Here is a 23,202-nt window from a genome sequence, read left to right on the forward strand (position 1 = left end):
CCCTCCTTGTTCCTGTGTTCTCTCATGCCCTTTTGTTTGTGTGGTTACGGTTAAACCACGTCAACATTTTATATTACTATTCATTTTTATCTTATTATCTCAATAAAAAATAATATAAAATATTAACGTGGCTTAACCGTGACCACACAGGAGGGCACGGAGGGCAGACAATCCTTGTCCTCTTTGTATATATGAAACTGTCAACCTTTTGATAGGTCTGTTACATAACTTTATATATATATATATATATATATATATATATATATCGAATTAGTTTATATAGAAAAATGTATATTAAATATTAATCTTAAGGTCCTCAACCACTATAAATTGAAAGCACGGGCCATCTCAAATGGACAAATAGGAAGCAATTTCACAAAGCACTTTCACAAAAAGCTAGCTATCTACTTTGACAGTTTGGTTCAGTAACAATGAACACCACCATGGATTCAAAGAAATCTAACAAGATCAGAGACATTGTCAGGCTCCGACAGATTCTCAAGAAGTGGAGAAAGATTGCTAACTCATCAAATGCAATCTCCGGCACCACCGCCGCCACCACTGCAACTAGCAGCAGCAAGAGCATCAAGTTTTTGAAGAGGACACTTTCTCTGCCTGAAAAAACAACGACTTCATTTGAAGCATCAAACAATGCTGCTGTCCCCAAAGGCTACCTTGCTGTCTGTGTTGGGGAAGAGCTCAAGAGGTTTGTCATCCCAACTGACTACTTGGGTCGGCCGGCTTTTCACATTCTGTTGAGGGAGGCGGAGGAGGAGTTCGGGTTTCAGCAGACCGGCGTTCTGAGGATTCCATGTGAGGTTTCTGTGTTTGAAGGTATTCTGAAGATGGTGGAGGAAGACAAGGACATGTTCTTCAATAATATGGGAGCCTGCTCATCATCTGAAGGCCAGCTCAACTTTTCTCACCACCCAGAAAGCCCAATGTGCAGATAGGGTTTTGAACGTTTTTTTTTTCCTACCTTTTCTTTTACTCCTCAAGATCTTATCTTTCAGATAAGAAGGAGGTGAAAGAGATTTGAAGTTGAGTTATGTAAATTATCCTCTGATGCATTTTGTCAGGCATCCAATTCCAATTCAACATCTGATTTTCTGAGACATCTAATCTACTATTTTGGTAGCAGAACTGCATATAGTAATATACTTACAGATTATATACATAGTGTAGCGTTAATGAATTAGTAAGATAATATGACACTAATCGCTCGTCCGGGAACCCAATCCAAGCAGTCATAATCAATAATCTAAGATCTTGATATCAGAAGATGCATATACGAAAGTATGTAAAATCCCAACATTAAAAAGTAATAATGAAAAATGAAGAGTTGTTAGAAAGCTATGTCAATCAAGATTTGAAAAACTGATGAGGTTTCATAACCCTAAAATTTCCAAAAGCTCCCCACTAAATCAGATGACAAAGTCAATTAACGACATAAGCAGCTGGCCAATGTTTGCAAGAAATAACATCATCCATTAGTTTTAGAAATCAAAAGGTATCCGATTAAAAAAATGAAATATGTTCAAAAAGAGAGTGCTTCATTCAAAAGAAAAAGAGGCTTGGTCAACATTTCTCCTGGTGACACCAATGAAAATGTTTAACCATGTCTGCCATGACAGTTTCATGAACTTTGAAAATGCCCGTAGTACTATTAAGTACTATTAACACCTAAAGTGTTGTCCTATTATAAGAGCCTCTAGATTTTCAATACTTTCATCTTTGTTGTCAGCTAACCGCTGGTCTGAATTTGCGATGCACCAATATACTAAATTATAAGAAAATGTTAACATCAATTGTATACGCATGTATAAAATATTTTTAATTAATAATTCATGTTTATGGAACTCACAAGGCAAACGGTCAAAATCAACCATACACTTACATGAGTGATTGGCCGTAGCATTTTAATAATCTGCAAGGAATGGTATCCTATGTCTTTGATGCAGAAAGTCAGAAACAAAGTGATTAGTTTAAAGACTTTTGATGCATAAAAATAATACTATATTGTAGGCATTTGCACTTACATCAAGTAATAAACACCGAAAATCTCACATTGACAGATTTTATTTCCACAGTTTGTTCACTGACCATCACATGCATTCTTCTGTTTCAAACTTGAGGAAGCAAAACCATGTGTCAATGGTGACTAATCAAGCAAAGGAAAATGTAAAAAAATGGTGCAATTTGGAGTTAAAAAATCCACAGTAAGATCTTGTAAAACGGATAGGATCACATGATGTCTGTAGTATTGAGTAAGTCTCTTTTGTCCAATTTGCACGTCTCAAAAGCCTAAATAAATCACGTGAAATGCGGCTTCAGTTTCATAGTTGTTGGCTCTAGGGGTCAGTATTTCAAGAAATTTTTTATTGTGACGGAAATATGAGTGGTACACTACGTGTTTTTATGTAAATGGTGTGAAATTTTATTTTTTAAGTTATTAACTTTTTAACACATATATCTCATCATTTATATATAGTGACACATAATGTACTATCTCGTGTGCCGATCATACTGAAAAATCTCTTCAGCATTTCATGAAAACCTGCGGCTAGAGTTGTAACTTCCAATAATGTCTTAGAAAACCCTGAATCCGAACCACGAAGAAAGACTTTTATGTCAAGTGTACATTGCTATTGTATCATGTCAATGATACGAAAATATGTGTAAATTTTTATTTATATAATTTTATATTATTAATGCAAAATGTAACGATAAAAGTATATTTGTTTTATATAAATTACTTTGCCAAATACTAATATTTCCTACAAGTTCCATTCCATGGAGATACACCAAACACCCATTTGACATTTGTACATGGAACCAGAATTTAACTGTGGAGCTAAAAATAATCACAAGGCGACATGTGGGTTTTTTGGATAAAAGAGGACAAAAATACCCTTGAGGCACATTGGGATTCCTACGCGCGAGCAGCGGGCAATCATCCCTCAACCAAGTCAAAAGTGCCCAAAATAGGTAACAATTTAAAATCTATTTCATCCATCCTCATCAAATCTTCCCCACAAGGTAACTCCCAAATTATTTCTTTCAAATTATGTTAATTAGTCAATTAATGGATTTATTACCTAATTAATCTATTAATGGCTAATTAACTACAAATTACACCTAAAAGATACCCCAAATGGCCGGTCCCTATTCTCCTAATAGTGCCGGCCATATCCCTATAAATAGCTCTCCATTCTCTCCAAAAAAACTACTTCCAAGTCTTTGTAGGTGCAATTTTGTCCAAGATCAAGGGGGAAGAAATTTGCATCCATAAATTGGTGCTTTCATTGAGAGAAGAGTCACACACTCGTAGAAGACTCTCGCATCAAAGATTTTTCTATTTTGTTGTCCATTTGTAGATTTTTTGTACGTTTCTATTATTAGAATTTTTTATTTGCAAAAATTCTTTGATAAAACATAAAAGAGAAGTGCAATGGCTAGAAACTTAGAAAATTCAACAAGTGAAAATTCCAATATTCAAGAGATGGGACCGTGGCGATCCATGAGGCTAAATGTGACAATAAGTGGAGCAGTACCACTACCACGAGGTTGGAACCACCGCGATGGCCATTATGGTGGCCACCAGCGACGAGGTCTATGGCACCATTACCACGGCCCGAGCCGTGCCACCAAAGCAAGCCCAAGCCGTGCCATCTAAGGCCCACGGCACCAAGGCCACAACCCAAGCCATGTCACTCCAAGCCCAACGCGAGCCCAATGCGTTGCCAAGCCGAGCCTAAGCCTCGCACTCGCGTACATCACGCACCGAGCAACCTACTCTAGTGGCCCAGCTTGCTCCCATGGCATTCCAAGAAGCCCAAATCGGTCGAAGATTAGTTCAACCGTCCCAACTTTAAATTTATGGGCCTACGATGGAACCAGGGGCATTTGCACCATGTTTCTCCATGGATTTGACATTTCCCAATTCAAATCTCGCGCCCGGAGCCTACCACACTTCCACTGCTCAAAGAGGCATATTCCTTCCAAGCTCTTCCAATCTAAATGGCGAACAACACTTGTCTCGACAAGTCATAAAGTCGATGTGCGTCCTTGCATAACAGACAAACTTAGTGAATCAACTCTTGCAATGCACTAAGATCCAACGTGCCCCAAACGAAGTGTCTCAAAATAGGACAAGGGCAGATAAACCTCTCCACCAGCGTCCCGGCAAGTAGCCCATCAACCAGCCACGATCAGAGCATTCTGGCAGTTTACGCTCCCGCCTAGGTCCTTGGGATAATGTATACTCTCGTCTTAGCGCGCAGAGGAGCGTGCATTCCCGATCAAGGCCATGGACGAGTATACGTTCATGGTTGAAGTCACACTCTGATTATCAACATGGATAACCTTCTAGGCGAAGTGTTCATTCACAACTAGGCTCGCAAGGAGTATTCTCCACCTCACATTGGAGTAAGCAGCATAGTAGACGGAGAGAAGCAGTCACTCAATCCTAGTCAAGTTCAACCGGTACCCTGCGAGCAGCCCGTTCGCCTGCCAAAAACATGCCACATGCATTGCAGCCGCGACATAGACGAGTCGAGCATAAGGAAGAGCGGCCCAAACCCAGAGGTCACGACCAGGGCCAGCCGAAAGTTCCACTGCCCCAGCAAAGGTAAATTCAAGAAGAAGTTGAAAGGTTTCTAAATGAACGATTGCGCAGTTTCCAACGTAACGAGCCTGCTGACGATGCGTTTCGATGAGACATGACCAACATAAGCATGTCACCATTCACGAATGAGATCGAGCGAACAGATCCACCTTGCGGGTTCACTATGCCTCATTTCACTCCGTACAAGGGAGGCGATAATCCTGATCGACATCTTAAGCACTACCGCAATACCATGATCCTCTACAGGAACAATGATGCGCTTATGTGAAATTTTTTTGCCACAACTCTACAAGGCGAGGCGTAAAACTGGTTTCACACTCTACTGCCGCAGTCGATCCGGAGTTTCAACGAACTTTCCTTTGTTTTCACTAAGGAATACTCGTCTAATTGCTTAATCAAAATAACATCTGACCATCTCTTCAGCATCGTAAAAGACCCTTGGGAGACAATTCGCGATTATGTCAAGAAGTTCAAAGTGGAGAAGGCCAAGATTGTTGGCTGTAACGAGGACATAGCAACGACAGCATTCAGAAATGGGCTTCCCACCAAACTATCCTTTATTCAGAAAACTAATCATGGGAGAAGAACTAACCCTAGCAACTTCATATGCTTTGGCAGAAAAACATGCACTATAGGACGAGGCCAAGTAGACTAACAAAAATGAGTTGGAAAAGAAGCACATGGAACATTCCCCGACCAAAGAAGACTCAACGCCTGAAACATTCACCAAGTTCACAGTTCCAATCAGCCAAATTCTCCATAAGTTGAAGAACGAACCTTGGTTTGAACTGCCGCCACCCATGAAAGGCGATCTTACCAGGCTGTATCATACAAAGTATTGCTTATTCCATCAAGGATCGGGCCACACTACCAACGATTGCCTGAAGTGGAAGCATTACCTTGAGAAGCTGACAAATGAAGGCCGATGCGATGAGTATCTTGGCAGGTCAACGAAACGGTCTACATAAGCAGGGGAAGTCTCCATCACCCCCTGAACCTCGTTTAGGTTTTTCCAAATAAGTTCGAATTCTCAAGTAGCTCGACGAACAAGGCTTCGCAAGCCGAAGATTATCCAGTTTGTTATGCAGTTTCTACCTTACAGCACAGTTGATTTATTTCTTTATTCTCAATGAAGATTGAAGAAGTTATTCATAAGCCTGGCTCAGCTGCTGTCCATAAAAACTGCTCAAAACTCTTTCTGCGTCTGCTCTCCAGTGCGAGAGGATAAACTAATTGCTCTCCAGTGCGAGAGGATAAACCAATTCCTAGACACTCGTATGAGTCTGCTCTCCAGTGTGAGAGGATAAATTAATTGCTCTCCAGTGCGAGAGGGTAATCCAATTCTCCGACACCCATATGGGTTTGCTCTCTAGTGCGAGAGGATAAACTAATTGCTCTCCAGTGCAAGAGGGTAAACCAATTCCTCGATACCCATATGGGTTTGCTATCCAATGCGAGAAGATAAACTAATTGCTCTCCAGTGCAAGAGGATAAACTAATTGCTCTCCAGTGCAAGAGGATAAACTAATTGCTCTCCAGTCCAAGAGGGTAAACTAATTCCCTGACACCCATCTGGGTAAGCTCTCCAGTGCGAAAAGGCCACATAGCTTAAAAGATCGAATGCTTGAAGATCAACTAGGTAGCAAATGGTCAGGGGGGCAGCAACCACTTTTGCACTTAACAGTTCACTCATCTGACACTTCATCTTCAATAGCTCCGATCTTAGCAGCTCTATCCTTGACTGCTCCATCAACGACCGCTGAGAAATTAAACTCAAGCAGTTTCCTCATTTTTTGCAAACAGCCCAGACATGGCAGCCCAAACCATTGGCCATGCCATGCCACTTCATCTGCCCATGCCGAGCCAATCCTTGGCTTTAATCAAGAGAGCAGCACAAACAATGGCCCCTGCCACACCATCTCATTGGCCCATGCCAAGCCGACTCCTGGCCCCTGCCAGCCGACTGCTGTCTCATGGCAGTACCTCCCAAGAAGAAGACAATGAGAATTAAGTTTTTCTTACATTGGTGTGGCGCAAAGAAGACAAAAAAAATCAACGGAAGACGGTTCTTTGCACAGGCAAGCAAAGAAGAATGCTAGGGGAGGGGGAACAAATATCCTCTAACTTTCTCTCTTTCTTGTAAGGATAAATAATTGCCCTCCGAAGTTGATTTAATCCCCTACTTAAGGTAGGCTTAAATAGGCTTTAGAGACGATTTATTTCCATTTCCTAGAAGAATCTATATCCAAGTCCAAGAGATAATCTGCATCAAAGTTGGAGATCTCTACACTTACTGCCCTTTCCTGCGAGCAGCCCAGCAGGTGTGCGGGCATTTGTGGAGCCAAAAATAATCACAAGGCGACACGTGGATTTTTTGGATAAAAGATGACAAAAATACCCTTGAGGCATATCGGGATTCTTACGCGTGAGCAGCGGGCAATCATCCCTCAACCAAATCAAAAGTGCCCAAAATAGGTAACAATTTAAAATCTATTTCATCCATCCTCATCAAATCTTTCCCATAAGGTAACTCCCAAATTATTTCTTTCAAATTATGTTAATTAGTCAATTAATGGATTTATTACCTAATTAATCTATTAATGGCTAATTAACTATAAATTACACCCAAAAGATACCCCAAATGGCCGGTCCCTATTCTCCTAATAGGGCCGGCCATATCCCTATAAATAGCTCTCCATTCTCTAAAAAAAACTACTTCCAAGTCTCTTGCTGAAATTCTCAAACACTTTCTCTCTAAATTCTAACTTTGGCATCGGAGGTTCTTCGGCCAAAGAACCCCCTGCTCCAATTCATAGTGGACGCGTGAGGCTCTTGGCCTTGACCAAATGTGTTAATTGTTTTGTAGGTGCAATTTTATCCAAGATCAAGGAGGAAGAAATTTGCATCCACATTAACCAATTACCAAGTGATTATATATTAATAGTCCTCAGAGATTATATAGTCCTGGTACTTGCAACTTAGGAAAATATATATATTTAAAACATTAGTAATATATGTGTGTCACTGAACAGAGATAGTACCGTTGCTAGTCTCACTGAAAATTGCACAAAGTAGATTGTTTAGTTAGGACTCGTTGGGTGCTTAAAATTAAATTAAATAATTTACATTATTTTAGATATGTTGAAGTAAAAAACGAAGAAATCTTAAAGTCTGATCTCTTATAATCCTTAAAAATAAAAAATTACATCTACCTCCCCATATGCCTTGATCCCATATTCTTTGAACTTATGAGCTATCTAATCTAATATTAGGTATCGAATAACTTTTTTGGATAATTTGAGTTTTCACTTCTCATTTCACTTTTTATGTTAGAATATATAGTTGTAGGTGTATGGTTTGTATTTCAATCAAAAAAATCAATCAAAGATTGAAAAATTCAGTAGCAGAAAAATGGAGAAGAGCGAGAGGAAGAAGATGGAGTCGTTGCTCCAACCCCTTGACTCACATATAATGAATTACATCACACAAGAGGAGTGCGGGTGCATAGCATAGTAGCCGTTGCAACCCTACTTACTCAGCTTAAATAGAACGCGTGACGCGTGCAATGTACATGACTCACTTAAATTTCTATTTGATATGCCAGATGGCATTCATCTAGCATGTTAGCTAATTCTAATCACAGCCGTTCAGTTACAACTTAAGAACAGAAATGGAAAACTTGCAGAAGGATCAAACCCTTCTTCTTCAATCCTCAGTAGCAATGCTTGCAGTCCCAACATTTTATCCATATATAATCCATTCATCTTTACATGGTTATAATTATCTTCGAGGAAAACTTTAACTTTAATCTGATTGCTATCTTGAGTGGTACTACAAGAATAAATTAATACATTCTTTAGTCCTCTATTACGTACATTTTCCTCAATTTCCACAGATTTGAATCCTCTCCTGAGCTCAGAAATCTGAGCTTCTTGACCAAATCACACGGGCTGTTGGATTTTGATCCAACGGCTATATTTGTACCATACTTGACCAATCTCGAAACTACTGAGCACCGATCAACGTTATACTGTCAAGGATCCAGAAGAGTTTCCCTCCAACCAGGAGGCCAATCACAATGCAACATGTGTCGACATCAGAAGCCAATCATAGCGCGACACGTGTCAACATCAGAAGTCAATCACAATACGACATGTGTCAATGCCAAAACAAAGCTAGAAACTCTTCTTTAAAAGGAGATCATTCTCCCATAATATTTCTTAATATCATTTGTACTAAATCATTCACTAGTACTCACTATAGGAGAGCTTGAACCTATGTACTTGTGTAAACCCTTCACAATTAATGAAAACTCCTCTACTCCGTGGACGTAGCCAATCTAGGTGAATCACGTACATCTTGTGTTTGCTTCCCTGTCCCTATCAATTTACATACTTATCCACACTAGTGACCAGAGCAATCTAGCGAAGGTCACAAACGTAACATTTTCTGTTGTACCAAAGTTCTCACTGATTTTGTGCATCAACATGCTACAATTATTATAACTTTCAGATGGACTCCCTGTTTGTAGCCGTTGCATCAAAATCCAACAGGCCGTGTAATTTAGTTAGGAGGCTCAGATTTCTAAGCTCAGGGAAGGATCCAAATCCAATTTCCACTACCTTAAAACTTTAACAGATTATTTCTTAAAAGTGGCACTGCTCAATATGCCTAAAAATATTGTGAACTCAGGCCTACTTAGGCATTCAGGTACATAATTTTTCAGTGGTGGATGGTAGGAATGTACTCAATTTATATGGACAAGAAAAACCTGGAAAATGGTTTTCTAATTCTCACTTGTAAATTGTAATATTGCTTCCTCTCAAACAAAACCACACACAAGGAAAAAAGATGAGAACCTGAATAATGAACATAAGCTGTTCAAACTCAAAGTTGGAGGAATCAATCACTCATATCACATTTATATATTAGCAAGCGGAGAAGAGAATTGAACTCAAGACTTCGGGTGCATGTTTGATACAAGAAATTGGAGGCTTAAAAAGACACCTCCTCACCATCATTGTAATTTGGGAATGTGACACATTTGAAAACCTTGCACTTTGAACACAACACCTGACCAATCTGCACCCCCAAAGAAAATATTGTTCATTAGAAAGAAAAAATAAAAACCGACAACTCTAAGTTTTATATAAAAACACTTCGAGAATTGAATTAGAGAAAAACACCTTCATCTATCCACATATCATCTTAATGATTCTTAGTTGTAAAACCCTTTCTTCTTATTTTTTTTTTTTTAGACAATTGCGTTTGAAGTGTTTTTCTGAAGTGTAAATTTTTTTTTCAGGGGTAAGTGAAAAGCCCTAAAAATTAAGCACCAAAAAGCAAATATTTTACTTAATCTCCATAAAAATCAAACCTCTTAACAACAAAATATTATTGGGCATTGGGAGGAGGAGTTGAAAACTCACAGCTCTGCAAGATGGGCATCGCCGGTAGATTCGACTGGTCTCGGATTTCACGTTCGTTTTCTGCCCTTTGCAAAAGTCGCAGAGCAGCCACCCTCTCCCGTTGCAATCCTCGCACAGAATTGACACGTCAGCCTTGGAAAAAACAGGAACCGACTCAGTCGGAGCGTTCGAAAAGTCGGCAGTTGCAGACAAACGACTTGCAGTTTAAAACTTTCAGTGGCTTACCTCTTGTTGTTGCTGTTGTTGTTGGATGATGGGTGAGCAATTAGCGGGCTTGAAGAAACGACTTGTCGTTGGCGGAGGGGAGGGAGAAGTACGTAGAGAAGTGAGGTTCCAGGGGGCGAAGGACGTCATCGTCGCCGCTATTGGGATTGGATTGGTGGTGAGATTTTGTACAGACAGGGGAGAGTGAAGTGGCACGCTGCTAATCTGCTCGTTATCCGAATACCAGAGGTGTAGTCTGACGTGTCTACCAAAATTACAAGATTGCCACTCCTCCAATGCAAACAAAATTTTAAATTGTTTTGTGACATAATTATAAACTGCTCTAATCTACTTAAAAAAACATTTAGAACATGACAAGGAGATGGATACACTACCTTAGCGACCACAACAGGTGGAACGCTTGCGTGTCTAAGTGATTTCATTTCTTATATAAGTGTCTCAGTGTATATGAAAGTCGTACACGAGAATTGTTTCTATAAAAAGAAATATTTCTCCTTCATTTTTTTGTATATTAATAAGCTTCATATTTATCTTATCAAAATAAATTTGAATATTGTTTTTGGTTTGAGAGTAGGGAGACCTTTGAGAGAAGGGATCCCCTTTTTTACTATAAAAAATGGGACTAGTTGATTCATCCTTGCAAAATATTAGTCAAATAGGAAATATTTAAGGCACCTAATTGAGTTTTAAGAAATTGACGAGCACTTTGGTCTAAGAAAAATATTAAAATTTCATCGTGATAATTAAATAGGCAAATAGTTTCGGATTGAATTGAAATTTTACAAGGACAATCTATGAATCGAGACTTACAAAATATACGATTGAGATTGTTGAAATTCGATATGAAGTGAGTCACACAACAAATTCTCATTTTTTGAATAAAATGGAGGTCCATTCCTTTAGATGGTCTTGTGAAAGTAGTAATTCAAATTGTTTAACAATATCAATTTGGGCCTTGCCAATACATTGGGCTAGCACTGGCAGCATCGATCTGGGCCTTCTCCGCGTGTTATGGGCGGGAAGTGTTCTTATTAGTGAAGAAAGATATTGGAAGAAGGTTGAAGAAACACCCAGAAGAAACCACCCACCATAACCAAAACCAAATAAATAAACCCAAAACGAAGAAGCAGAAGGTGCGAAACACGGGAAGCTGACGGCGAGAGAGAGATTCAAATTAGGGTTTTTGAATTTGCAGAGATGAAGCGCAAGGACATTGTAGAATTAGACGACGACGACTTCTCTCCTTTCTCAAAATCCAGGAGATTGGTACGCTCTCTCCGCTCCCAATTTCTCTTTTTCGTTTCAGTTCCCAATCTCCCAGCAATTTAGGGTTTATTTCCTCGCCTTTTGCAATTCTCAACAATTCGTTACAAAAATTTGACGTTATGGTTATGGACTCTGTTACCCACTTTCTGTTTGAGAATTTGCTAGAGTTTTTTTAATGTAATTTTCGGTTTTTGTTGTGGAAATTTTGAAGGATGGTGGGTTATTTGCAACGGTAAATGAATACCAAAGTAGTGCAGCTCAGATGTTTGAAGAAATGCCGATACCAGAAACCAGTGTTGTGATGCAAACAGATGATTTGCCAACGGAACCTTTGCCTTCTGGGGATGAGAAAGCTCTTGTGCTCTATAACCCCGCGAATACGCGGTTTTTCAAAGCACCCGATTCGCGGGATTTCTCAGTCATTGTGAATTCGGACTTGATTCCGGGTTTAAGGGGTAAGGCTCTTGGATCTATGTATTGTTATTACTTTTTAACAACTTTGGTTTTGATATGTAGCAAATCATTGTGATCATATTATCTAATTTGAAGTTATTATTTCAACTTTGAATGGTTTTTGAGCTGCCCCGAAGCATTCGTCGTAGGACGAATGAATTGAAAAGTGATTAAATGTGCTTGTGATCTTTTTGCAATAGTATGTGTTTGTGATCTCTTTGCAATGTCTGTTCATATTATCAACAACCTTTTGATGGAGATGACTTGGTGGCAGCTATGTTTTGTTTAATTCCGTTTTGATGTAATCGTATATCAAAGTTCTCATATTTCGATTCAGATAAATTTGAAAATGGTGGCTTGTTTTCAGTTTAGAATGAATACTTTTAGTATCCGTCTGACGTTTACATGAAACTGGTCTGTTAATCGTGCGTTTTAGTAACCGAATTGTTTCTGGCAGATCATATTTATTCATGGGGATATTCAAAGTCACTGAAGCCGGTAGAGGATCGTGGGTCTGAAGAGGAAAACAAAGATGTTTCAAATGGGTGTATGGCTGTTGTTCCCTGGGTTGCACCCAACTTCCCACCAGCTTCACGAGATGAGACACAGATTGCAAGTCAGTCGGAGCCCATGGAAGTTGAAATGATGGACACAGATGATAACAGATTCAATGGGGCGGAAGTGTCTGGGTTCAGTGGAACGATGATGGAAGGATCGAGTGGAACGATGATGGAAGGATCGAGTGGAACGATGATGGAAGGATCGAGTGGGTTACACCACTGGCATCAGCAACAGCAACTACATTGGATGGAGCCACAACTCCTCCAGAACAGTTATACTCCCGTCACTTGGTAACTAACAAGTTCAACAACTTTGGTTGAGCCGTGCTTTCGTACTTTAGTTTTGTACATCGTAAGTCCCAGTTCTTACCAGACACCTAGTCCCAGTCTAGTATTTTGTTCAAACTGAATGACATCTGCGACTTCTGGGGAAATTTTATAAATTACCATGGAAACTCCGAGTTGATTTCGGTTCCATCCTTGCTTAGTTTGATCCCGCAGTTTAGAAATTTGTTTTGTTCCGTAACTTTCGAATTAATTGAATTTCACATAAATCATATAGTGTAGCTCAATTTTGTTCAATTTCTACACAAGTCTCCTTGTTTATGCCCTCAATTCTCCTAATAAATCCAAAGAATGAGCGCTGAAGGAAAAAAACGAGAGTGCGAAAATCGCTTCCAATGCAACAACTCGAGATGTTGGAGAACTTAGAAAACAAATTTAAGCAATGTACTGATGCCTACTAGACCAGCTTCAAAGACAGAAATCTCAGCAAATCTGAAGAGCAAAAGCAAATCGATATACGAGTAGTTAAACGCCTCCCAAGCTATCGTCATCGCAAGGGGGCTGCCTGAATTACCGCTCGAATCCAATACCAAAATCCTTAAATTCAAAAATAAATGAAACAAATTAAATTCAAGATAATATATGTATCAACCTCATCAGAAAAAATCGCCAGAATGCAAGAAAGACGTGGTGAAATTGGGTGAAAAGGTTGAGAGGTTGATGTAGGGAAGCTGCATTCATCTCTATGGCACTGTTGTAAATAAGCCAAAGAGCCAAACTCCAGCCCCATAAAAATCATAATTCGATTCGCCTTAATTCAAATTTCACAACATCCAATCTGGAAAAGGTAAACGCAGAAACCCTAACCCTAAAAAATAGAAAGAAAAAAAAAAAAAAAGGGAAAGAAAGAATCGAATTGCAATTAGGGATTCGGCGCATGTCGAAAACCATAAACCCTAGGTTGTGAAGGCTGAGGGAATTGTAGGGTTAAACGAGTGACCGATATATATACACAGAGGAGGAGACCCGCGGGGATTTGAAATTACAAATTTGTACATTGGCCCAAACCAATTTCTCCATTTTTCATGGGCTGGATTTGAATTTTATGAAAGACAAATGGACTTGACCCACAACCGCTTCGATGAAGAAAAAAACCCACAGCAAAGGGCAAATGTGTACTTGAAGACTGATTTTTTTGTTGTTGTTGTTAAGGTTTTTATCGCAAATGATCTATGATATTAATCAAATTCTTCATTTTGATCTTTTATTTTTAAAATCGATCAATGTCGTTCCTGAAATTTGACCTAGCACATCAATATAGTCCATGCCATATAATTCCTTGCGTTTGGTGGACCAGACAAGATATGATTTGGTATTTCGGATCGGTTAGGCTATTGGATAGGTTGTGCTTTTTATCTATTGTTTGTTGTAGAATGGCTTAAGTTTGAACATCGCAACCACAACTATGACCGACGATCGTTAACTGTGACACACCCACTCACAAATCGCAACCCACACACCATCATCCACAATGCTGCTCATGAGCCCGTGATTTCCACCAGCAATCAGAACTGAGATTATTCGAAAAAGGCGCGCAATTTCCACCTGCAACCAAACTCAAGGTGCTCCGTGTGAAGCTACTACGTCGACTTCTCGCAACAAACGATATTATGTATACTTTTAAGCGACTACAATGCGTTTGTTAAAATAACTGCACATGAACATAATAAACACATTGTATTAGTTTATCAACATCAAAACAATTGTAATAGTGTATATCTGTATCATATAAATTATTTACGAATATACACACCACTCCGATCATGGATGGTTGCTTTGAGATTCCCTCCCAACAAATTGGGCCGCAATTTGGAAACATTATTCTGAAAAAGTAAATTCGCACAAACTCCAGATTCTTGGGAATATGGAACTGTTTCGGATTATCTTTCATTGGGGATGGCGAAGATCAGAGTCTGTTCAACTGACGTGGCATTGGCGTGTTTTACCCAACTCTAGCCGCAGAGCTGACGCGCGGAAGAGGATAAACATTAAAACGGCAAAATCCCGCTCTCAATCCATTCCTAACTAATCTGAAACGTCACCGTCTCGACTCTTGATCGTCTTATCCTAATTACGTCATTACCCAAACAACTTCCAAATACTCTGCACTGCAATCAATCACACCGTTCTTCTTCCTCCTCTATAATTGGGATTCTCTCCTCCTCCTCCTTCGCCACAGACACCAACTGCTATTTTCTAGAGAGAGAAAGAGAAGAGGAGAGAGAGAGAATGAGGATTGACGAAGAGGGCGAAGGAGTGTCGGCGTCCAGGAACCACCTGGTTTTTGCCTACTACGTCACCGGTCACGGCTTCGGCCACGCCACCCGAGTGGTCGAGGTCAACTTTTCTCACGCCGATCAATTTTTTTTTTGGTTCAAGTTTGAATGTCGATTATCCGTTGGCTGCTGATCAGCGCCGCATGCTGTGAGTGTAGGTTGCGCGGCACCTGATTCTCGCCGGCCACGATGTCCACGTCGTCACCGGAGCTCCTGACTTCGTCTTCACTTCCGAGATACAATCGCCTCGCCTCTTCATCCGCAAGGTAAGACTTTTACTGTTTTACAGTCTCGCAATTTGCATGTCTGCCGATGATAATTCTTCATCAAAATTCTAAGAGAAACTTATAGCAATCATCTTTTAATTAAAAATTCGTGATTATTGGTCGTTTAACTTGTCGAAACGTAAAACTTACGTCAAAATTAGAATTTTCCTCAAATGAGAAAAATTGGTTGGAGTAATGGTCTCTCGATTTTAATCCAATTTTAGTAATTGTCCTTCCAAGATAATAACTCAATTCGATAGAATTCTGACGGAGTTGACGAAAATGACTATATTGCACATGTTGATGAGTTAATGGACAAATGATCATGAATTTTTTTTTTGAGGGACTATTGCTTCAATTGAGTTAAAGTTGAGGACCATTTCTACAATTTTTTCAAATCTTAAATTTGTAGAATTATGTATGTTTGTTTTTTTTTAGCTTGAAATTATTACTGTAGCAGTAATGTTAGTAATGTATATCATTAATGGTAAACAAAATTATGATAATTTCTATGATTTTCGATAATTTTAGCTTTTATGGAATGGTGTGGATATTAGGTTCTTCTGGACTGTGGAGCTGTGCAAGCGGATGCTTTAACAGTCGATCGTCTTGCTTCCTTAGCTAAGGTAACGATTAATTTTTATTTTTTGTTTTTGTTGATTATATTTTTTTTATTTCGGCAATGAAGTTGTGTTGCTTTTCATTTTTGGTTTTCGGATTGTTACTAAATATTGGACTATTTTTTAACTTCCTTGTGTTCACTTTCCATTTCTTCGCTGTGTTAGTATTCCGAGACAGCTGTGGCGCCTCGGGCTTCAATCTTGAAAACGGAAGTGGAGTGGCTAACCTCCATCAAAGCTGACCTAGTGGTACTTAATTGCTGCTTCTGTTGTTTTATTGCGATTCAGTTGAGATTGAATCAAAGGGAACTTCTGTGTTTATACTTTCTGTGAAGATCTTGGCTCTGATAGTTTGTTCTGCCTGTACAAGAACAGGTCTCAGATGTTGTTCCTGTTGCATGCCGTGCAGCCGCTGATGCTGGAATTCGCTCTGTTTGTGTCACTAACTTTAGGTATATTGTTATCGTTAGCATTCTTTTTTACTCAACCTCTCATAATTTTTAAATGTAAATACATATCTTGAAGTAATATGTCAAGTTATGAGTTTTGATGATTTTGAGTTGTCCAACTATTTCAACTCTTTGTAACTCCATGCTCATCCTTTCTCTATACAGTTGGGACTTCATCTATGCAGAATATGTCATGGCTGCTGGAAGTAATCATCGTTCAATCGTCTGGCAGGTGACCTTCCTGTGCTTCAGACAGAATTATTTACTTTAAAAGATTTAGTAATTTGCTCATTGCATCTCTTCTGCTCTCTCCATTTGATATGGTCCAGTCTGTGTCTCTATAATGTAGGATGTGAAACATACTGATAACAAGTTCTTATGGGTTCTTGATGTTTGCTGTGGTAAAATTTTCTGTGTTGAATATAGATAGCAGAAGATTATTCTCACTGCGAGTTCCTCATCCGCCTCCCAGGATACTGCCCAAGTATGTTGCTTTCTATCCCCGGACAGTGACTTCCTTGTCTTTAAATATTATCTTTCTCTCTTTGGTTCAGGGGATTGTTTACTAATTTGTCTGATGTCATTTCTTATGACTTTGCAGTGCCTGCTTTCCGTGATGCAGTTGATGTACCTCTAGTTGTGAGGAGGTTTCGCAGATCCCGCAAAGAGGTTTTGGTTTAAAGATCCTTAGCAAATCACTTTCGTCGCTTGATTTGATTGATTGCATCAGTTGTTCATTATTTTCCTGGTTATAGGTGAGGGAGGAGCTTGGAATTGGAGATGATGTAAAACTAGTCATCCTCAACTTTGGTGGACAGGTAACATTGATATTTTAGTCTTGTTTTGATTGTAAAGAAACACCGCTTCAAATGTTTATTAAAATACCACTATTGGTAATTGTACCTATATTTTTTCTCTCTATCTGCAGCCAGCAGGCTGGAAGTTGAAGGAAGAGTTTTTGCCTCCTGGATGGCTGTGCCTGGTATTTTCATCGCATTGTTCCATGTTTTCTCTTGTCTGAAAGTGCTTAATGACGATCTTCATGGTGAAAAAGGTTTTTTTGTTTTTTGGTTCAGGTTTGTGGTGGTTCTGACACCCAGGAACTTCCATCAAATTTCATAAAACTGGCAAAAGATGCTTATACACCTGATTTTATGGCAGCATCTGACTGTATGCTTGGTAGGTTTGAAACTATTTTGGCGGGAAGCTTATATGTTGAATGGATAGAGATTGAAATTTTTTCGGTTCATTTTATTTCAGGAAAAATTGGATATGGCACTGTGAGTGAAGCTCTTTCATACAAGTTACCATTTGTCTTTGTACGCAGAGATTATTTCAATGAAGAACCTTTCTTGAGAAATATGCTTGAGGTACGAACGATCCACTTTCTTATAATAATTTTTACTTCGTTTGGTTAAACAGTATCATCTTCCTCTCATACCTCCTTGAAATTTACTAGCAACGATGTACAGACACTACACATGTCGTTTCACAACGCATATGAGATAACTTCTCCAGCCCCTCTCTTCCCCTCAACTTCTGTAGTCAACTGATTTTTCTCTTCTATCTACTTTTGACTCAAAAATTAGTGTCAATTATTAAAGAACATATTAAGTCATTTTTATTTTGTTGAAGTCTGTGACCCAAAGATGATCCTGATTTTCCGATAGCAAACATGATTAAAAATATGAAACGTGTTTACCATTTGTTATTTTTCTTCAACTTCTTCTCCTTTCTCTCCTATATTCTTGTCAAGAATCTGATACTAGTTCGGTTTAAAATAATTTCTTATAACAGTATTATCAAGGTGGCGTTGAGATGATTAGGAGGGACTTGCTCACTGGTCATTGGAAACCTTACCTTGAGCGTGCAATCAGTTTGAAACCATGCTATGAAGGCGGCATCAATGGTGGTGAGGTATCTTCTTTGTTTCTAGAATCCTATGATTAGTTATACACTTGCATTTCGCATCTGTGTGGTAATGTACAATTTGAAAATTATAGGTGTCAGCTCACATCCTGCAAGAGACGGCTATTGGGAAAAACTACTCTTCAGATAAGGTAATTGAACTTTAACTGCTAATTTTATTTTTTCTATTTTAAATCGACTTGTAGATTTCATAGAACTTCAATACCAAATAGTTTGTTAGCACTAGTCAGATACAAGTTCACAGGGTGTGGAAACTGATAAGCCAAACTGTGCAAAATCTACTATATTTCATTCATATAAAAATCCCACTTTTCTCTTACTAACATGTAGCTAAGTGGGGCAAGAAGATTGCGTGATGCCATAATTCTTGGGTATCAACTTCAAAGGGCACCTGGACGAGATATGGCAATTCCTGAATGGTATGCAAATGCTGAAAGTGAACTTGGAATTGGATCACCTACTTGCGGAATGAGCAAAAATGGCTCCCTAATTTACTCGTGAGTTGTATCTTCTATTACTACTGTTGTTAAGAATTAATTGGATACTTCCTCTAACATCACTGCAAATCTACTTTTAGATGCACTGAAGATTTTGAGATTCTTCATGGAGATCTTCATGGTCTTTCAGATACAACGACTTTTTTGAAGAGCTTGGCGGAACTAGATTCTGTTTATGACTCTGAAAAAACTACTGAGAAGCGCCGGGAGCGCAAGGCTGCAGCTGGACTCTTCAACTGGGAGGTCTCACTTAGTTCAACTCAATCTCATAGCCTGTCTTAGGTTTTCAAGTTTTTCAACAATTCCACATGGTTGATGTAGATGACATATAAACTGATACATGTATAGTTACATCACAAGACATAACTTGTTAGATATGCATTTGCATTGATGATTTAAGATTAACTAAACACCTTGCCAGCGTTGTATAGGAGTTTGGCTTAGGAAGAATTATAGATGTATTCATATTTTCGGAAGCTGAACTGTTTTTTCAATGATTTTACTGAGTAATTGTATTTGATTTTTGGGATACAGGAAGAAATTTTTGTAGCTAGAGCACCTGGACGGTTAGACGTAATGGGAGGGATTGCTGACTATTCAGGAAGCCTAGTCTTGCAGGTTTGTCTCTGTATTTCATGGATATTAGTTATTCCGTCTGCAAAGAGTACTATTGCCACTGGGCACAGTGTAACATGTATGCACACTCACTGGTGGACAGACACATACACTTCTGTGTACACATATTGTTGAAACAGAAGCCTAGTATTTAAACTGGACTCATGGGGCAAAAACCTTGTCTTTCCTCCTGACGGTTTCTTCTGATGTTCTCTCTCACAGATGCCCATAAAAGAAGCCTGCCATGTTGCTGTTCAACGGAATCATCCAAGTAAACATAGGCTCTGGAAACATGCCCTGGCCCGGCAGCAGGCCCAAGGACAAAACCCAACGCCTGTCCTGCAAATTGTAAGTGTAAGCATTATGAGTCAATATGCCGTTTTAAGTATTGGAAGTGGGGTTGTCTTCATCTTTGGGGTAGTGAGGAAAGGTTAGAATGTAGATATAGTTTCTCCTATTGGCATGATATGAACTTTGGTTGCTATTTTTCAAAGTTATCCTGACAGCCTAATGAATGAAGCCTTTGTGGAAATACCTTCTCTCAGAAATAAAAATAAAAATAATTATCGTTACCATTTTCATAATTGGTTGTATCAGGTCTCATATGGTTCAGAGTTAAGCAACCGTAGCCCAACGTTTGACATGGATCTATCTGATTTTATGGATGGAGATAAGCCAATGTCATATGAGAATGCAAAGAAATACTTTTCACAAGATCCATCCCAAAAGTGGGTCAATCTTCCTTCTTTAATTTGTCTGTATCTGTAACTTTGTGAACTACTGACATGGTTTCAATTTTAGGTGGGCAGCATTTGTTGCAGGTGTCATTCTGGTTTTAATGACAGAACTAGGTGTACGTTTTGAGGATAGCATCAGTTTGCTGGTATGAGTTGGCATTTCGTTTAACATGTTGATTTAGTCCTATCAACTAGCTCAAAACTTTGTATTATAGTGCTTCGCTGTTCTATTCTTTATTATGCGCTGTTCAGTTGATATGTATAGTTTACTCTTCGGTTGCTTAAATTAGCTGATTGTTGTATACTATGACCATAATGTTGACTTCCCCGCTTGCAATAACATACAGGTTTCCTCCGCCGTCCCAGAAGGCAAAGGTGTCTCTTCTTCTGCATCCGTGGAAGTCGCTACCATGTCTGCCATAGCTGCTGCCCATGGTACTTCCATTATTCAACTTAGGCTTTTTAGCCGTCTATTTGTACTTTCAAAATATGACAAAATGTCTAAAACCGACTCCTCTATTTTGTAGGATTAAGCATCAGTCCCAGAGATCTTGCTTTGCTTTGCCAAAAGGTTACCCCCTCAACAGTAATCAGCATACTACTGCTTTTCTTTGGAAATTACATTAACGTTGATTTTTCTAAGTGTATGTTAGGTGGAGAATCATATTGTTGGAGCCCCATGCGGTGTGATGGACCAGATGACATCTGCATGTGGCGAAGCAAACAAGCTTCTTGCAATGGTGTGCCAGGTATCCGCTGTTGATGTTGCAGAAAACAACTCAGCTGCTGCAATTTATGTATCAAAAAACTGTGTCAAGTGTTTTTTTTTTTTGTTTTGTTCTCCCTACAGCCTGCTGAGGTTCTTGGACTTGTAGAAATTCCTGGCCATGTCAGATTTTGGGGAATTGATTCAGGAATAAGACACAGGTAGAAGATCAACGGCTTATCGTCTTACATATTACCAAAATCATAAGTTTTTAAATGGCCTTAACGCTCAAATAAGGAATTTATTACCAAAATCATAAGTTTTTAAATGGCCTTAAGAATCCTCAAATAAGGAATTGTACTTAAGCCATGCGATTTTACTTCTTGGATAGTGTCGGAGGTGCAGATTATGGATCTGTTCGAATAGGTGCCTTTATGGGTCGGAAGATGATAAAGTGTGCAGCTTCTACGATTTTGTGCCGGTCATCATCAACTGCAAATGGGACAAACGGTGATGAGTTGGAGGATGATGGTTTTGAACTACTTGAAGCTGAAGCCTCATTAAATTACTTGTGCAACCTGTCACCTCACAGGTAATGTTTTCTATGGGACTTTTAAGTAACTTGTTAATAATTAACGTGCACTTATCGGCCGAAAGACAAAGGCGACGTTTTCAGCTAAATACTTTTACCTCTGTATTAATCCTGTAATAGTTTATCAATATATTTTCGTAACTTGAAATTCAGATATGAGGCTCTTTATGTTAAGGTGCTTCCTGAGACTATACTTGGTGAAACTTTTCTTGAGAAGTATGATGATCACAACGATCCAGTTACAGTAATTGATCCAAAATGTAACTACGTAGTAAGATCACCTGCTAGACATCCTATATATGAAAATTTCCGGGTTAAGGTTAGTGCCGGAATTTTATATGACTTTGCTTGTGTTTCTTGTTATTCTTATTATGGACTATGATTTGATCATCCAAGTTATTTTGGTATTTACTTGACTTGAAGACATTCAAAGCACTGCTAACATCTGCAAATTCAGATGATCAGCTTACAGCTCTTGGAGAATTACTGTATCAGGTATGTACAAATTTCTGAATTTGCATGATCGTTGAAGAAAACGTAAAGTTCAAACTCCACAAACATAGAAAAGAGAATAGAATAAATGTATTCATTCGAGTTTTAGTATGGGAATCGAGTTGAAAGATCATTTCTATTGACAGTAGTCTTGGTGGATTAACCGGACAACGATCCCAGCACACACTCGTGAAATAAAGAAAGAACGAGATGCGCACCCCTAAAATTTGAATCATGATATGATTATTTGCATATAGGTTCAGAAACATATTACGCATTGGTTCCATGTCACGGACAAATCTCCGGCTATTTGTTGGCTAGCCAGTACCTGAACATAATCTTCTTTTACAGTGCCACTACAGCTATAGTGCTTGCGGACTTGGCTCCGACGGAACAAACCGGCTTGTACGGTTGGTACAAGCGATGCAAAATGCTAAATCATTTAAATCCGACGATGGGACATTATACGGAGCCAAGATTACAGGCGGAGGTTCTGGCGGAACGGTTTGTGTAGTCGGAAGGAATTCTCTGCAGAGCAGCCAACAAATTTTGGAGGTAATTCTATCAAGAAAAAAGTATTGTCTTAAACGTTACTGCAGTAGCTAATAGATTTTCCCTTTTTATTCCTGTGGATTACTGGGGTGCTGTTGATTTTGATCTATGCAGATTCAGCAGAGGTACAAAGATGCAACAGGGTATCTGCCATTTATTTTCGAGGGCTCGTCGCCCGGTGCCGGAAAATTCGGGTATCTAAGAATACGCCGCCGCGTCTCCCTCGATCCCAATGAGTAATGTATTGGAGTATAAAATGTCTAGTGATTTGGGTTAAACTTAAGCCTTCTATTCAAGGATCACATTTGGTACAACTCTCCTGTGGACCTATTGGCAGTATAACAATATTATTTATGCCAAGTCCAAATAATATAATAAAATATCTGATTTCGACTCTAATGTTGATTATATTATATATACCAATAACTTTTTAAGTCTCATGAGGCTTCATCTCGCACCTCAATGCTTTCGCCTAAGAAGGGTTGCCTATAAAACGTCCTGACTTCACCTTTTAAAATATTGTTGTATTAAAAGCACGGATATGAAATATTTTTTTTTTCTTTTGT

General features: G+C 39.0%; 4 protein-coding genes and 1 non-coding gene across 6 annotated transcripts; 3 read left to right on the top strand and 2 right to left on the bottom strand.

Moving 5' to 3' along the window:
- Nucleotides 1-332: 332 nt before the first annotated feature.
- On the top strand, nucleotides 333-1,115 carry LOC126633495 (protein SMALL AUXIN UP-REGULATED RNA 51-like). Its single transcript, XM_050304109.1, has one exon. It carries the CDS (start codon nucleotides 432-434, stop codon nucleotides 951-953), a length of 522 nt encoding a protein of 173 aa, XP_050160066.1. The 5' UTR covers nucleotides 333-431; the 3' UTR covers nucleotides 954-1,115.
- An 8,280-nt stretch (nucleotides 1,116-9,395) lies between these two features.
- On the bottom strand, nucleotides 9,396-10,703 carry LOC126631353 (uncharacterized). Its single transcript, XM_050301507.1, has 4 exons — nucleotides 10,656-10,703; nucleotides 10,282-10,608; nucleotides 10,057-10,188; nucleotides 9,396-9,709 (listed from the first exon to the last, which is right to left on the bottom strand). Exons 1-4 carry the CDS (start codon nucleotides 10,701-10,703, stop codon nucleotides 9,623-9,625), a joined length of 594 nt encoding a protein of 197 aa, XP_050157464.1. The 3' UTR covers nucleotides 9,396-9,622.
- Nucleotides 10,704-11,350: 647 nt separating this feature from the next.
- Nucleotides 11,351-13,047, top strand: LOC126630934 (uncharacterized). Its single transcript, XM_050301084.1, has 3 exons — nucleotides 11,351-11,547; nucleotides 11,759-12,002; nucleotides 12,458-13,047. Exons 1-3 carry the CDS (start codon nucleotides 11,479-11,481, stop codon nucleotides 12,853-12,855), a joined length of 711 nt encoding a protein of 236 aa, XP_050157041.1. The 5' UTR covers nucleotides 11,351-11,478; the 3' UTR covers nucleotides 12,856-13,047.
- Nucleotides 13,048-13,286: 239 nt separating this feature from the next.
- LOC126633652 (small nucleolar RNA snoR77) lies at nucleotides 13,287-13,412 on the bottom strand. The gene has a single exon (XR_007627130.1). It is a non-coding gene; the product is annotated as a small nucleolar RNA snoR77 (small nucleolar RNA).
- Nucleotides 13,413-14,932: 1,520 nt separating this feature from the next.
- On the top strand, nucleotides 14,933-23,035 carry LOC126632160 (L-arabinokinase-like). Of its 2 annotated transcripts, none has more exons than XM_050302405.1 (29): nucleotides 14,933-15,242; nucleotides 15,340-15,447; nucleotides 16,005-16,073; nucleotides 16,233-16,316; nucleotides 16,443-16,519; nucleotides 16,682-16,748; nucleotides 16,943-17,000; nucleotides 17,118-17,185; nucleotides 17,272-17,334; nucleotides 17,445-17,498; nucleotides 17,593-17,695; nucleotides 17,777-17,886; nucleotides 18,314-18,433; nucleotides 18,520-18,576; nucleotides 18,776-18,942; nucleotides 19,023-19,185; nucleotides 19,477-19,560; nucleotides 19,780-19,911; nucleotides 20,155-20,285; nucleotides 20,359-20,440; nucleotides 20,642-20,729; nucleotides 20,822-20,865; nucleotides 20,948-21,043; nucleotides 21,145-21,221; nucleotides 21,392-21,592; nucleotides 21,746-21,911; nucleotides 22,016-22,087; nucleotides 22,436-22,639; nucleotides 22,751-23,035. In XM_050302405.1, the coding sequence occupies exons 1-29, from the start codon at nucleotides 15,135-15,137 to the stop codon at nucleotides 22,874-22,876; spliced, it is 2,979 nt and encodes a 992-aa protein (XP_050158362.1). In that variant the 5' UTR covers nucleotides 14,933-15,134; the 3' UTR covers nucleotides 22,877-23,035. The 2 variants fall into 2 exon arrangements, with proteins under 2 accessions (XP_050158362.1, XP_050158363.1); XM_050302406.1 differs by having other exon boundaries at nucleotides 14,935-15,242; nucleotides 19,780-19,905.
- The last annotated feature ends 167 nt before the right edge of the window (nucleotides 23,036-23,202 follow it).

Source organism: Malus sylvestris, chromosome 8 (genome assembly GCF_916048215.2).
Source record: "Malus sylvestris chromosome 8, drMalSylv7.2, whole genome shotgun sequence".
Lineage (NCBI taxonomy): Eukaryota > Viridiplantae > Streptophyta > Magnoliopsida > Rosales > Rosaceae > Malus > Malus sylvestris.